General features: G+C 46.0%; 2 protein-coding genes across 19 annotated transcripts in view; both read right to left on the reverse strand.

Annotated features, from left to right (window-relative positions):
• The window catches only part of VAMP3 (vesicle associated membrane protein 3), a 160,711-nt gene that overhangs the window by 17,049 nt on the left and 127,462 nt on the right, over positions 1-16,200 (reverse strand). The window lies entirely within an intron of this gene.
• The window catches only part of CAMTA1 (calmodulin binding transcription activator 1), an 852,124-nt gene that overhangs the window by 6,127 nt on the left and 829,797 nt on the right, over positions 1-16,200 (reverse strand). For 9 of the 18 annotated variants that reach the window (XM_078452485.2, XM_078452475.2, XM_078452483.2 and 6 more), the window contains 6 exons: positions 14,963-15,150; positions 14,244-14,490; positions 13,342-13,413; positions 11,548-11,568; positions 9,904-10,097; positions 9,034-9,108 (listed from right to left, as the gene is read on the reverse strand). In XM_078452485.2, coding sequence (XP_078308611.1) covers positions 9,034-9,108; positions 9,904-10,097; positions 11,548-11,568; positions 13,342-13,413; positions 14,244-14,490; positions 14,963-15,150 — 797 coding nt within the window. Of the gene's footprint in view, positions 1-2,463; positions 2,643-6,450; positions 6,482-9,033; positions 9,109-9,903; positions 10,098-11,547; positions 11,569-13,341; positions 13,414-14,243; positions 14,491-14,962; positions 15,151-16,200 lie in introns of all 18 variants that reach the window. The other 9 variants (XM_078452486.2, XM_078452476.2, XM_078452488.2 and 6 more) reach the window with 6 other exon arrangements.

Raw genomic sequence — 16,200 nt, forward strand, 5'->3', positions numbered from 1 at the left:
CAGAACCTGAGATTTTTACACCAATGAAGCGACCTGCCCCAGACAATACAGGTAACAAGCGGGGATTTGGGCCCAGGCCTGTCTGCCTTTCGCCTCCCCACCCTGCTGCCTCCGATATACCTCAGGACAACAAAACAATTAAAAAAACAATTATTGGGGGCGCCTGGGTGGCTCAGTCGGTTAAGCGTCCGACTCGGTTTTGGCTCAGGTAGGTCATGATCTCAAGGTTCGGTTCATGGGATCGAGCTTCTTGCCGGGTTCCATGCTGACAGTGTAGAGCCTGCTTGGGATTCTCTCTCTCTCTCTCTCTCTCTCTCTCTCTCTCTCTCTTTCCTCCTCCTCCCCTGCTGGTGCTCTCTCTCAAAATAAATAAATCAACAAAAAGAACAACAATTACTGTATTGGTTTCTCCAAAGGCCTCTGGAAACATCTCCATGGTGCGAGACGAGTGTATTGTTGAAACCTGGTAACAATTCACAACTGTATTTCTAACAACTGTATTTCCTCAGCTCTGAGATGCTGTCCCTTATAAGACCTTATGTTGCTTTCATTACAGTGTTCTGCAGAACAAAATTTCCTCCGTATAAAATGTACCTACCAACTTTATAAAATAGATCTGAGAAGTGAAAGAAGTGGGAATAAGAATCAAGGAAGTGGAAGATTTTTAGCCTCCTCCAATTTCCAACTGGCAGACTGTGTGGATGTTAATTAACCTCTCAAAGTTGAGATGAAATTGAGAGACTTTCACAATCTGCCCTACTGAAGCCGTAAATCGAGTTCTAAGTCACTTGAGGGCAGATTATTAGGATGGGCTAGGGGTACCTAATTTTCTTTTTGTTTTACGTCAAACGTCAATTGGACAAAAAGTAACGTTTGAATGTTATACTGCCTCTAGAGAAACGCAAAACAATTCACTGTATCACCAAAGTAGTTTTCGAGCATTTGACACTAGAATTTTTGTTAGCCAATTCTAAAAAACCAGACGTTTCAGATCAGAGTTTCAACAGTTACAGAAATTTGGTGTTGCCTTGTCTTAGGACATGAACAGCCACTAACAGGCACATGTCAACACACATCTTAGCACGAGAGGGGTCACAATGAAAGTTTAGTCGTTATTACCTCTGGGTTTTTCTCCTTGCTTATTTGTATTTCCAAAATGTGCTACAAGGAGTGTACTTCTTTCATAATAATTATTTCTGCTCATCATTCTCCAGGTTGAAAAAAAAAGTTTATGTTTTCCTATCCATCTGTTATGACTACATCCCACCATCCATTATGGCTAGCAATATTGTATTCGCATGACACAAAAAACCAAGTGAAAAATTCAGTGGAGAAAGAAAGAAACTGATTCTATAGTCCAAAACCAACATCAATTGTTTGAACTGGTGTCACTGGCATTACCTGTGTTTTAAGCCTATTTTTTCGGCACACAAACTTGGTAAATGTGGGCCGGGTTTGTTTGAAGTTGGAATTACGTTGGAAAATCCAGTGGTCGTATTTGCGGAACTTAGACTACAGACAGGCGCTCCATCAACTCTCGTTGCGTTGTACGTGCTGTCCCAACTCAGCTACTGGTTACTGAGGCTTTGGTTCTCTAAAGGAATTACACCTGCTGCATTCATTCAGGGCCAAGAAACAGCCTAACCTGAGGATGTCCTGGTCACCTAAAAACAAACCCCGTATACAGTGTGTATGCTTGCTTCTGAATTCCACTGCACAGAAGACAGGCAAAGCAGTCTTCCTTGGGGCTCTGAAGACCATTGACCCGGGGCAGAAACCACAGCTTCTGTGGCTACGAGGCTGTCGCGGCCGCAAGGAGAGCCGCCGGGAGCACATTTCTGAGCTGCGCGCGTCAGTCCAGTCGGTACCTCGGGAAAGGGCCCTCCAGGGACTGGCTGGGAGGGGAGGCAATCAGGGCAGCGCGACTTTCCCCTGCAGCCATTCCGCTATGAAAATGGAAGACAACCCCGGGATTTGCCCAAGCGTTCTAGGCTGAAGATAATCCCCACTTTGGGGGGTATTGCTGCGGTCTCAACGACAACAACAACAACAAAACAAAAAACAAAAAACAAAAAAAAAAAAAAAAAAAAAAGAAAGAAAGAAACAAAGAAGGAAAGAAAAAAAAGAAATGAGAAAACATAAAAACGAATGTTGCATTCTAATGTACTGAAGTGATGTAGAAAAGCAACAGCACTGAAAGCCAGCAGAAGCCCACACAGGGTTTATTTCCATCAGACGTCCAATGAGAATTCACGAATAAATGAGGTAGGCCTGCTTCCGAAACTTGTAGCAAACAATGGCTCCATGGGTAAAGCATAAGGCAAAGCCGCTTCATTACATCTACTTGGTAACGCTCAGCCAGAGAAATGTTTCATGAGTCAGTGGATTTCAGCAGATATATTCTTGCAATGCTGGACGTCAAAAATATACAGGGCAGCCAGATGCGGCTTTCTGATTAGTTACCTGTTGCTCTGAGAGCTGCAATAGCTTGTGGGGAATTTAGGAAAAGAGAGATCTTGCCATTTTCCAGAAATCTCATTTGGATTGCAAAACAAAAAAGACAGAGAGGCCCAATAAGAATGACACAGAGCATGTTGTCTGCAATTTAACACACACCACTGTGTGCCAAAAATATTCATTTCCTAAAAGAGGCAAGTAAGACAAAATTACTTTGGATATTTGAATTACATCCATGATGACACATCCCACACATTCATTTCCTACTCCTCACCAAGTGTATCAGGCCACCTGGGAATTACACCTCGTGTCAAATTTAACTAAAGTGTGATGGCACCGTTGTTGACCTAGAGCACCGTCCACTCTTCTCAATCAAGCAACATACTTTTGGGCATCGTTAGAGAACTGTCCCTCGGATTAAAGTATATACAACAGAACACGAAGTATGAACGGAACCCGCAGAACTTGACAACGACCCCCTGAAGGTGTCTCACAGGACTGCTGTCCAGAGTCAGTGCTGAAATCGCTACTTACCAAGAAAACTGGCAGCATCTGGTAAAGTTCAGTGTTTAGAAAACCAGTTGTCAGAGAGAAAATCTGTTGCTTAAACATTTGTCACCAGAAAGAGTTACCTCTTCTTCCCCCCAATTAGGGTTCTTTTATGCCAGGAGGATAGCTTCACCCACCTTTACTGAACACGGGGACTAGGCCAACAACTTCCAAAAATAGGTTATTTGAAAACCAGAATTCCCGCTGTTTCTGATAATACCTGTAGTGACTGTTACAGGTCATAATGCCCCGTCACAGAAATAACATCTCAGGGGAAAAAAGGATTTGTCCAGGAATCACTCTTCAGAGAATAGTCTCTCCAATCTATGAGAACACTTCCTGATACCCACAAAACCCCAAATATCTTGAAGAGGGAAGTGGGAAAACCATTTTCTAACTGGAGAAAGAGGCATTGTCCTCTTTAGTCTCAATACCCGGAGGATGAATCTGTCACGTAATTCAGTTATTTGTTATTTCTTTACGTATGAGGTATCTTGGGTTTCTGCTAGGACACTACATTACATCCTGGTCAATTTAATTGGAACCCAGCCGGAGAGTCAGGTTTTCAGTATGTGCCCTTCAAAAACCTCTTCAACCTCAGCAATCCTCATTGTTTGGAAAGTAGTATATAACACCTAAGTTAACTCAGAGAAATAATTAAGATTGCCGATTTAAATATCTCTCTGTGCACAACAAAAGTTTTCTCCTAAAAGGGAAGTAGTTGTGCCCAAGACAAATCAAATCCCTAGGAGAAGCTGGAGAATTTGGAAACTCCACTTTAAGAGCCTGGATGAATTAGGGGCTAAGCCTGGAGGGAAGGCTGCATGAAGACACGAGGACTCTCGGCCGAGAGCACCAGGGGGCTTTTTCTTAGCCAACCCCAAGCGAAGATTGGTGTACTGTGCCTTAATTCCGATGACTGACCTCGTCTGCCTTTCTACATACCCTTCCGCTTCACCCATTGAGGACGTGCGGCTGAATGGTGTTTGACAAACCGCGCCACAAAATTGAGTTCAAGTTATCAAATATCATCTTTTGATGCAGAAAGCTTAAATGTCTTAAGTATGGTATATACATTAATAAAAAAAAAAGTATGCTAAGTCGTTTGACACAAATTCCACCAGTAAGAACTCCCCTCAGAGAATGCCCTCCCTCCCCACGAGTCATTTCAGCTTGGGGACTGTTGGAGGAAGTGCCACTGTGGGACGTCTCTGCTCTGGTCTCTTGACCGAACCAAGAGGGGTCGAGATCTTACCGGTAACTAGACAAAGCCACAGATAAGCTAGCCCTCCATCCACACAGGGAGAGAGACAGGACCATATTAGAAGGAATCTGAGCTTCTCAGCTGCTCTCTCTCAAAGTCCCTGAAGCCCGGGAGGCACAGGGGTGTCAGGAAATTCCAACTTTCCGTGCCCGAGGAGGAGTTTTAGGAGCCTGTGTTGATGGATGCAGCAGGTGCTAAAGAAGTTATGGTAGGGACTCTCACATTGAAAAGCACCTTTGGAAAACGTTCTCTTAAAAACGATCACTGACGTACCAGAAGCTAACAAGCTTCTGAAGTGCGTAGGCAACCACTTTTGTTAAATGTTGGCTCCTTGCAGGGATCGTGTTAATTGCACGTCACATGCAAGATACTACAACTGTTTTGTTAAACTGAGTCTTAGGGCCTGCATTTGCTCTTTTGCGGGTTTTTTTTTTTTTTTTAAGTGGAAACAAATATTGTTTATGTATGCAGAGAGTGAAAGGGAATGGAAAGAGAAAGAAGTGGGGATTTTTGTCCCCTTTTTAAAATTTCAAACACAGACATCTCTGAGCCAGTTCTACCACATGGGACAACTGTGAACAGCTGCTTAATTCTCAAGAGGACTAGCTAGTAAATTTACAGACCAGCGGAACTGCTTTATTCTGTTTTACATACATTTTCTTTCAGTGACTGCCCATGGTTTTAACCATGTGAGACTTTAAATCTGCTATAGGGGTTGGGTCTTATTTTAGGAAGAACTTATAAAAACTCAATTCTCCTATCAGAATAAGTCAGCAAACTGCAGTCCAGGGGCCACATCTAGCCCAATGAATATCTGTGTAAATAAAGTTTTATTGGAACACAGCCATAACCATTCATTTATATATTACCTACTGTTGTTCGCATGCTGCAATGGCAGAGCTGAATAGGTGTGACAGAGACTGTGTGGCCCACAAAGCCTAAGATATTTACTATCTTTTGAAAGCCTTTTAAGAAGAAGTTAGATGATCTTTGACTTAAAATACAATGAATAAATACCAGCATCGACATAAAGGCACTTAGATGAAAAATACTAGCTTCAGAAACATTAGTTTTAGAATTTTTGAATTATAATCTCTTCTCAGAAATCTTACAAATGACTCAAGTCGGGGTTAAAAAGGGAGGGTGTCGAATGGAGTGGAGTTGACTGGTGGGGGCTCCCCTGCTCCCCTGTTATTTGCTTAAGGGCATCTTCTCTTAAGTCCATCGGATAAAAGGTGTCAAATTAATCTACATTCGAATCTGCTTTGGGTGAATTATATCCCTGTCTTTTAAATCAATTTCCTGACACTAAATCCTTTCCTCTACCTTCACGCATGTGGCAGTCGCCTCTGACAGAGACTTCTGCCCCTTGTGTATACCTACAAACCAGCATCATAGTCTAAAACCTCAAGGACACCAACAGTGTCCATCGGCTACCCTACCTCTTCATCATCATTTCTTTAAAATACAAATTCTATTGGAATGTCCACTCTTAACTGCTATATAAAATATGCAGATTTAACACACCTTCCACCCCATCGTCTTTATTCAGCATTGCCATTAAATTCTGGAAGTCGGGTTTGCTCGCTCTTTAATAATGAATGCGCTGCATTGGTTCTGAAAGGGCAGCTTCATGTGCTGACTTACCTCATGGCACCAGGGAAAGGGAGATTTACAAAACGAAACTACAGGAACAGGGTGATGGGGGAAATAGTAACTCTAAACAAGAAATCGATTCGTTAAAAAAAAAAAAAAAAAAAAAAAAGCCAGTATCACCTGGTGAGCTTTTTTGCTTTAGAAATTTGGACACAGCGGTAGTTGAGAGAATTGCATTGTGGCCAATGATCTGAGTCACAAATAACCACCTGCTTGACGTTTTCTTCCAGTGCAGCCTTGTTCCAACTCCACCGAGTTCTAAGCGTGCCCTGTGGCGGCTTCAGAAGGGCCTCCCTCTCGCTTACTCATGCATTTGTACATCTGCTGTATGTGACTGTTTTTCATGTTGTATAAAGTAGCAGTGTTAGTAATTAGGGTTAGTTTTCATTTTGTCTTATTTCATTCAAAATGGATGTGAAACTTACTGGCATACCTAGGCTGCAGCCCCATGCAAGCAAGCAAAAAGCAAAATATTGAAAATGGAAGATAAAGGTAAACACTGGCTAGCAGGCAGCTAAACTCACCCTTTTGTACAGCCTATGGTCCACCAGGGGGCTTTAGACAGTAAAACAACACCAAAGAGCTATTAGCACGTGAGGGTCACAACAGAAACCTTATACACAGCTTTATTTCAACAACAAAAAAAGAGTAAAAAGTGGTTCCCCCTTTTTTTTTTTTGGAAAGAAAGAAAAGGAGAGTGGTGATGGGGTATGTGAAATGAGCAGGTAGAAAATTCACCAATTCATCGTGAGGTCTAAAAATGTTGGCGTCACATGACTTGGCAAAATTCTTAAGAGACAGGACCCTTATTGATTCCTGAAGCCATTACCTACCTACCTTTTCTGAAAGGGTGTTATATGAGGTTTTCTATTTTAATACTTCGCAGGGACAAGACACATGACAGTTTCTCTTAAAATAAGACTCAATACCCCAGCGTGGAAAGAGGGTTACGTTCATCCGAGGGAAAACATGAGCTTTCAGTTCTACCGATTTTCAGGATACAGGGATGGGAAGAGAATACAGTCGGTATGCAAAAGTTATTAAAATTTGCCTGCTCATTTTTTTCTAACGTCTAAACCATTATGGGGCAAGTCAGGAAAAGAGCCACTAGGGGTCTTTATTTTATCCCAAAGAATGAATAGGAATTCCAAGTCCACAATCTGATGTTCTCCTCGCAACAAACCTTCTTGCCACCCTCAGGAGGTTATTACTAGTTAAAACACGAACTTAAGAAAGGTGAAATCTTCATGAAATTCTTCTCAACTAGCTTATAAAGAGAGAGCTTTGAAAACAAGAATAAGAGTGTTCCTTTGTTCAGCTTACTCTGGGAGCCGGCCTTTTAGGCACGGATGTTTTGCCTAACTGTCTTAACCTCTCAACTCACCCAACGTAGACATAGGGCATGGCTTTGGACGAGAAAAACAGAGAAGGAGCAGGGGACTTGATGTGAGTTTGCTCATAATGACCAAGGTCGCATTACCCGCACGTATTTTCAAAGTTTGAGGCAAAGACTAGGAGAAACAAGGAAAATTCAACTTGCAAACATTCTGGCTCCAAAGAAGAGTCCCGTAAAGCTAATTTCCTTGAAAAGAAAATCTGTTGTGAGAGTGTTAACCACAGTCTCAGCAGGGCTGGGGTAGACAAACTGGAGGGGACGAAGGAAGGAGGGAGTGCGAGCACAGGTGAGCACGTCCAGAAAAGGGCGGAGGGAAGTCCCTGATCATGTCGACCAAACAAAGAGAATCTCACGTTGCCAAAGGTACGGCCCAGGGGGGAGAGAAGAGAGACCGACCTCAGCAGGGATTCTAGAACTAACGTAATTATGTCACAGGCGCTTCATGTTTTGATACGCATTTCCTAACAAGACTTCCCATTTGAGTATCGATACGGGTATCTCATCGGCCAGCTGGTCACGGGGAAGGAGACCCCAGTTGCTGCAGGGTAGAGGGCAGATGGGCTGCGGAGGTCTAGTAAGTGTGCACCAGCCTCTTTCCAATAGCATCGCAGCTAGAGAATGCCAAATACAGCCTAAAGGATGTTCTCTTTAAAATTTTTATTACGATTAACGTGTGGCTCTGAGCACACTTCCTCTCAACATGCTGGAAAAGAATTCTTTTGTTAACAGAAGGAAAAGCGCAGATGGCCGTTGACCCCTATTAAGTCTCCAAGTCGCAAACGTTCTCGAAGTTGGCAAGTTTTAGGAGTAAGAAAAACTGAAGTGAAAGGAACCGTCTGAGGAATCGAACTGAACCTAGACGCTCGGGGTTTTGGTGCAGTGAAAGAAGAAGAGGCAAGAAGACACTAGAGAGCTAGTTTCTGGCTGGAGATCACAGCTCCTGATGCACAGGGAAGCGACAAAACCACACAGGGTCACCGAAACGCAGCCCCGAAGGCCACCGTCACAGATGTCAGCCCAGAACCCTAACCTCATCAGGAAAACAAAACAATCTCCCCGGCTGTCCCCAAATCTAAGGAAAGAGCCTGCTGTCCACAAAGGAACCTCAGATTTGAAGGAACAAAGAGGAACCCCTCTAGCTGGTCTGGTGGGAAGCCGCCCTTGTCTCCGGGGGCCCGTTTTCCCCCGATGGAAAACGCACGTCTCCGCGCAGATGGCTTCCCTCGGCTGCACAGCAGGGGGCGCCCGCGACGTGGCAGAAAGTCTCCGTGGGGAAACCCTGCCCGGAGTCGGTGGTTTTCTACCCCTTCCCTGAGGACAGGAACTCTGTTCGTTCTCTGGACACAAGCTGGCACAGGAGGGGCTCGGAGTGGAAAGCACGCTGCAGGGTGGCGTACAAGTAAGAGGCTGAAGAGAAAACAGGCAGCAACAGCCAGTCCCACTAGGCCGTCCTCACACCCAAACTGAGACAGGAGACCCGGCAGGAATCTCCGCCGCTCAACATTACAACGTGCCGTGAGGCAGTTCCGGTGCTCCCGGTGCAGCAACTCGGTCCCTACTTAGAGACTGGCTCTCCTACTGCAACTTGGGACGTTTACTCTGATGAATTTCGGGGAACTGGCTTTACGCAGGAGTTCATGAGTGGTTAGGAGGGTCAGGGTCGTTTCATTGCTCTCGATGAGTAAACCGTCTAGATGAGGCTTAATGTTACCTGTGGCGGCAGCGGCGTAGAAACCTCATTATTTTTCGAGCAGCTTGGTCCTGCTTTTTGGTTAGCAAACTGCTCCTGAAAAAGCCGGAACATCACTGTCACGGGAAGGGTACCGCCAGGCTTAAGGCGCAAAAGCTGAAAACGGGTGAGCGGGGACAGAGGACGAGGCGAACCCGACCGCACCCGCAGTACGGCCTTCGGCACACGGGGTGTGGGCGTCGCCGGCAGAGAAAGGGGGAGGCCGCGGATGGCACTCCGGCCGGCCGTAAGGGGTGGGGGTGGGGGTGGGGGTGGGGGGGGGCGGGGAGCAGGGCCGAGATGGAAAATACGGTGACACCGGGCTGTTCTCTCACGAGTCTTCATGAGCTCATTTTGCGGAAGAAGACCTTCTGGCACTAGACAGGCTTAGTTTAGGGGCTGGTTTGCCCGAGTCTGCTACTCTTCTGGGCTGTTGGGTTCTGAACTTCCATCGGCAGATTTTACTGTGCTCCGTCTTCATTACTCTCTCTAAGACGGACTATAGCTCACCTCTAGCTAGCCTCCCCAGGTCTCCCCTGCAGCGACGCCACACTTTGGGTGGGGGGCGCCCCTCTCCTGAGTAGGAAACTTCGGGCCTGCCAAATTCCCATCCAAGCATCACGATAACTGGGTGGGGGTGGGGGCGGGGTGGAGAGAGGGGCTAAAGAGATACAAAGGTCGGTGAACGGCTCCGGTACCGCTACGTAGAGTCACAGCATCTAGAATGGCCCTTAAAGAAAGTCACTGCAACGCGCGCGTTCGGCCCCCGACGTCCAGGCAGGGCCGTTCTTTGGGCGACGCCAAAAGCTTCTCTTCCCCAGACAGCTTTCCCTCCACGAAATCTCAACCCACCTGAGTTTCTGTTGTACAATTACAGCTGTTCGGCGAGCCTGCCGTCTTTTGCCACATTTCTTATAACTCCGGTAATACTTCTGGATCAGCACAGCGGCACGCCGGCTCTGCTGAAATTTCTTTTGTTCGTAGTAACTTCGGAATTTACTCTGGATTAGGATGGCAGCCTGTGTCATCTTTTTATAAAGTGCATACTGCAGGGAGACAAGAATAAGCAGGAGAGTAACAGTAGCCACCGAGTCTGTGTGTCCTTTGGGTTTGCTGGGGAAGGGACAGCAGGAAAATGCTTTGACCCTTTACTGTGATTATTACTATTACTATCACTATTATCATTGTTATTATTGCTATTCTCTGGTTTGGGTTCAATTATGAAGGACGCAAACTAGGAACCTCTTCACCTACCTTTCCCAAATGCAAAATATTAGTTTAAGGGTTGCCTTCAGACAACGTGTTGCTTCAAATGTGCTTTCCCCCCCCAGTATCAAATATTTTGCCCTGCTTGGAAACACATTTGATAGCAATACACTTAGACATTTAGGAATAAAGAGAACACATTTAGAAAGTATAATTCACATGCTTAAGATTAACATCTACTGTCCCATTTTAAGAGAACCTTTTTTACGCATCCCAATCACCCCCATACACACGCCCACTTGGAGCGGTCAGCCTCCGATTCCTGACTATCATTCCATACGACACATGTCTGAGTTGCAAGGTCCCAAATACAAGGCTTATCATGAAACGCTGACACCTTTAAGACATTTAACCTGCAAGAGATTAACACTCATAGGACCGACACAGGGGTAATGCCATGGAACCTGGAAAAGTGTCACGGAACCAGGGACTTCCCCAGAAGCCAGGAGCGGTGACCCTCCGCCCAGCCGGCTGCAGAACTACACACAGGAGAAGGAGTTCTCTTCCATTTCGGTCTCTAGGCACTAAAAACCCAGAGCTCTCCATACTTCAAAAATGCGATGTTCGAACTTCTAATGAGACATAGAAGAGGAGGGCTCTGGGGTCAAGAAGTCACAAGGAAGCACTCTGCTTACAAGAAGGCAACTTACCATCCTGGGGGAAAATACTCCTGAGAAAAATCCCTGTGCCTGAGGACATCCCTGCCTGTATGAGCTGGACTGAGGGCAGGGAACGGACTGACCTCTCAAGAATGTTCAAGACACAGGACCCTTGTGCAAGAATCCTCTCAGGTCTTGTCTGACCTGCCTTCCGTTTTCATTTGCCCCCAAATCTCCTAAGACAAGAACGCTGCATGCTGCAGGGCTCCTGTGGCCTTCGTCCACTCGGCCTGTGCATACCGCACATGCAGAAATTACTGGAACCCAGGGAAGCACGCTGGGCAGCAGGGTGGTGCATTTTGGGGCTCGTGGGGCTCACGGTAATTGGCTCGGATGGATTCTCTAGACGGACATGGCCAAGAAAGTGTCCAATGACTGTTAATGCCAAAACCCACTGCAACGGAATAGCCACATGGTCCCCAGAGATGCACCATACTTCGGCGGCCTGGCAAGGGGAGTATGCCTATTTCAAGACCCTGCCGTCTTAATGGCCCCTTCTTATCACTGGTGATGGGTGTGGCGTTTGTGACTCTGGTGAAATGGTTTGTGAGAGGGACTTGGGTGTCATTACCTTCAAGGCTATCCATGTCAGCTTGGGGAGAAACAGAAAATACAAGATTAATGTTAGACTGCTGAATAGAATGAAATAAAAAACCAGAACCAATAAAACTCCCAACCGGAAAAAAAAAAAAAAGAAAAAAGAAAAAGGCAATCTGGCTATCTTAATGCCTTCTGTCTTCCAAAATATTTGTCTTCTACTTGCCAGTATTTCAAAAAATATTGCCTTCTGTCTTCCTGGTTGTAGACAATACTTCTTTGGGAGAGTTTTTTGCTTGTTTGGTTTGGTTTTTGTTTTGTTTTTAACTTATTTTTGAAAAAGAGAGGGCGTGAGCAGGGGAGGGGCAGAGAGAGAGGAAGACACAGAATCCGAAGCGGGCTCCAGGCTCCGAGCTGTCAGCACAGAGCCCGACGCAGGGCTCGAGCCCACGAACCGTGAGATCGTGACCTGAGCCGAAGTCGGATGCTCAACCGACTGAGCCACCCAGGCGCCCCTGGGAGGGCGTTTTAAAAAACAAAAACAGAACTCATGTTTGGAATAAACACCTGTTTTAATCACAGACCTGACACGTGGATTCTGTGTGGCATCTGTTCTAATGTGAGCGTGGCTCCCTGCTGCAGAGCTCCAGGTACTGTGGTGTCAGCGTTTACACAATAAACCTTCATTTTCTGGGATCATGAACTCAATTGGCTATAAGTCGAGGACTCCTCCCAGCCCACCCCCTTTCACTAATCCTAGAGAAACTCAAGAAAATGGCAACCCATATCAGAAATCAAAGTGAACCCTGGATCGTAGCAAGAGAACATAGTACCACACTTCCACTTCTCAGCATTCGCTATTCCTTACATAAGCATTTAAAACCTCCGTATGGCATAGTCTCATAGAAGGTTCTAGAACCTACTGACAGGCCTGAACTTTATCCTATGGACCAGTCAAAACTGAATTAGGCAAGTTTGTATGGTTTCCAACCACCCAGGTGGTTAGGAAAGTCTGATATTTACTTAGTTTCTCTGAGCCTCAGCTTCTTTGTTGAAAAATAGAAATAAAGTTATTTACTTCCAATCATTGTAGAGAGCACACGTGATGGGATGATGTGCCCAAAAGATCTCGTACATCCTAGGGGCCCCGTACACATTAGTTAGTTCCCTTTCCCAAGGGATGGCAGTTAGGTAAGCTTACAGGTTGTTCTGGAAACAGCAACCCTGTGTAAAGAACACTTAGAAATTCTTCCTGCACGTCTTAACTGAGGAATGCGAAAGCAGTTTAAGATGTTCTGAGCTTCTTCAGAATTTTACAAGTCTTCGTGTGAAAACGGATGGGAGGAAGTGGAAAAGAAAAGTGGCTGGACAGTATATAATTTATACAACTCAAGGTCAAAGATAACTGCCACCGTTCACCTTCTCTGACCACCACATCAAACTCCCTAGTGGAGTTAATGGCTACGGAGGCTGTAGGCAAAATTACTAGAACACAGATCCTCCCTTCAGATGCAGATAACTTCCTTTGTGCCAGATCAGCATCTCAGCTGGGTGATCATACCGGAAGGCCAACCATATGAACAAAAATTACCCTGTGGGATAAGTTTAACTGCAAATGTTTTTTGGGGGTAGTTTTTTCCTTCCCCCTCTGGAATATTTTCCTTTGTTTTTTGTTTTGTTTTGTTTTTTTAGTCAACATAATTCAAAGTTGGTCTTTGAATCGGGCACTGGACATAGTACTCTTAGGCCAAACCACATGCTAACATCCTCAGGGGCCTGTTGTTTGGACAAGGCGCACTTCCCACTGTGACCCAAAGCCGTGGTTTACCTGTTTGTATTTCCTGTAACAACGCTGAATGACGGCAGCAGCCACTTCTTGCTGTTCTCGCAAGGGTCGGCCCTTAAGGGTAAAGTGAAGCAAAACCACGATTTAGTGTAAGAAATTTCAACTTTTTTAAGACTTACATAGAACTGTTACTCACATGTAACTTTCTCCGAGACCCCAGGTTTACCAAAATACAGTGATAATCAGTTAGAAGCACAAATCAGGAAAAAAATGAATTTACAGAATAGATCTCCCATTCCTGCTTCTAAATAGAACTATAATAGTTGGATGTTAGGAGGCCTAAAAGTCTTCATTTGCCAGGTATTTAACGAGTCAGGTATTGTACTATTTGTCCTTATGCGCTCTGCCAGATCTCCGTCATCGTTCCTAACCTAACCCGGGCTGCTCTACTGTGGGATCGATGATGATTGGCTTTTAACACCTATTCAGGGTGGTCAAAGGCTCCTTTGAGAATATGGAAGGCCACGGACCCTGTCCCACCAAAAATGCACGCACACAAGCTTCACCATAAAATTTTAGGAGTTCACGGGCCACCTACGGTCAGTCCCAGGCCTCCATCCAGTTAGAAATCCCTGCTTTGGGTCATAAATTCCTTGTGGTGGAGGTGTCAACTTACTCAATGTTAACTAAAGGATAAATATCCATTATCACTGCCAAGAATAAACTGAGATGCTGACATCGCACTACTGATCGGTTTTATTTCACTGAGGCTTCTGAAAATTATTAATAATTTCCTGTGACATAGTAAGTCCAAATAACAATTCTATAGAATATATAGTGGGAGAAAAAAATGGCATCAGGTTTTAGTTTGGATGATTCTGACTTTCGTCTATTCTCCCCCACCTTACGAAACGTCACAACATCAGAGCGCTCTTCTACTCTACCTTGTATTTCCGGAAAGCGGTCTGGACAAGCCTGGCAGCTTCATAGAGTTCTCTCTGCTCGTGATCAGACAGAGTCAGCTGAGCAAATTCATTCTCAACCTTCTCACTGGTAGACGCGCTCAGGAATTCAGACCAATCTGCTGCTGAGGGGAGGCTGGGTTTCTCGAAAGCTATTTCACTGACTGGGGAGCCGACAGGGCTCAAGCTGGTATTAGAAGAAGGGGTTAGAGGCTCGTTATACGCACTTCTGAAACAAGAGGAGACACAAGGGAGAGAGACTGGTGACTGATCTGCATGACCCATTACATACTGAGTAAAGAGACAAGAGCCACTGCGCACCAGCAAGAATATGCCTTCCTTCAGCGCAGCGAGTTGCTAAACATCCTCTGTACTTGTAACTGTCCTTCAGTGAGTGAGTTCCTACCGAGTACCTGCTACGAGTTTAGCACGATGCTAAATACTAAGCCCACTGAAGACATTTTCCTGCCCTTGACGAAACTTCAATTGAACTGGGGGGAGAGAAACATCGTGGGACATGATCTCACATGCACAAGGGGAGAGAAGTCACGGAAGAGGTGGGGAAGAGGGACCTGAAAGTTTCCTTCCTTCCATCGGGAGGTCTCGTATCACACAGCATTCATCAGACTGAATGAGCCTCCCATGCCCTTCTCTGAGCCCGGGAGTTCACGCTGGTCAGTGGCCCGCGGACTTCCACGGACCTGATCTGGGCAGCGCTTGGCAGACGATCGACATCGGCCAGGTAACTGGCCAGCCAGCTCATGGTACTGCTGATGGTGGCAGTGTCTGTTCTTTCCAAAGCCGAGGGCTCCGTGGGCACAAAACTCTCCTGCTTGATTCGATCAGGAGTGGCTTCGATGATGTGCTCTGCCAAGGTCATCATGTTTACCTGGAATCCGGAAGTCACAGAAACACTCATGTTAAAAGAGAACCGCAGACGTTATCCAGCACCCCCCCCCCCCCCGCCCCGCCGACCCTGCCCACCCATGGGAAGAGAAACGAAGGGAGGGCGGGCCTCCACCTCCATCCGCTGGACCCCGGTATCACTGTAAGGTTTTACACAACTCACCCAAGTGTGCGGACGCCTGATTCTCTCCAAATCATAGTTTGGCCTGAAACCTTTAGTCAAATCTTAGGGGACTTCTGCCTTGTGCCTACTCTCCGCTCGCCATCTAGGATCAACCACTTAATGGAACTGTCCCTGGGTACATGTTATCGTGGTGACTCTATGGGTAACCTAAAGGATGCCCCCTCCGCGCCCCCCCGCCACCTCCCAGCAAGGCCTTGCCTAGAGACCCCCAGTCCTCTAGAGGGCAGCACCGAGCCAACCCGAGGGGACAGTTCATGGTTGACCTAAGCCAGTTAGATGATCCTCTGCTTGATTTCCCACCTTCCTGTGAACGGAAGGGAGGACATGGGACCCGCTTCTGGACAACGAGCCTCTCCAGACATCTGCTGCGGGGCTTGGGGCAAAGCTTCTGCTTTCCTGATGAACAGTATCAACACCCTGGGCTCGTCCCCTCCTCTTCCTGCCTTGACTACAGACAAGCTCCAGCACCCACGTCGTAACCGTGAAACAACACGCGCCAGGACGAATTTCGCCAAAAAGGACAGAGCGCTCGGGGGAAAATCTCGGTCCCTGATGGCGTCACCGAGCAAATGAACCTGTGCATTTCTTGTCATGTGAGAAAAATAAATCATTAGGCTGCTGATACTCGCACCCCAAATACATTCCTAATAGATACAATTAGGGCTCCTCACTGAGAGTCTGCGCTGCCACGTATCTGATCAGACTCGGAGATATGGCCTGGTTTTTAAAAATTTCCTTGCACGTCTCTTGAAAATGGAAATTGAAGACAGCCGTTTAAGGTTTTAAGCGATTTTAAGGTGTTCTCCAGGGACCCATACAAAGGTGATAAAATGCTTATCTGACAACCTG

This window comes from Panthera onca, chromosome C1 (assembly GCF_046562875.1).
Source record: "Panthera onca isolate mPanOnc1 chromosome C1, mPanOnc1 haplotype 2, whole genome shotgun sequence".
In the NCBI taxonomy this organism is placed as follows: domain Eukaryota; kingdom Metazoa; phylum Chordata; class Mammalia; order Carnivora; family Felidae; genus Panthera; species Panthera onca.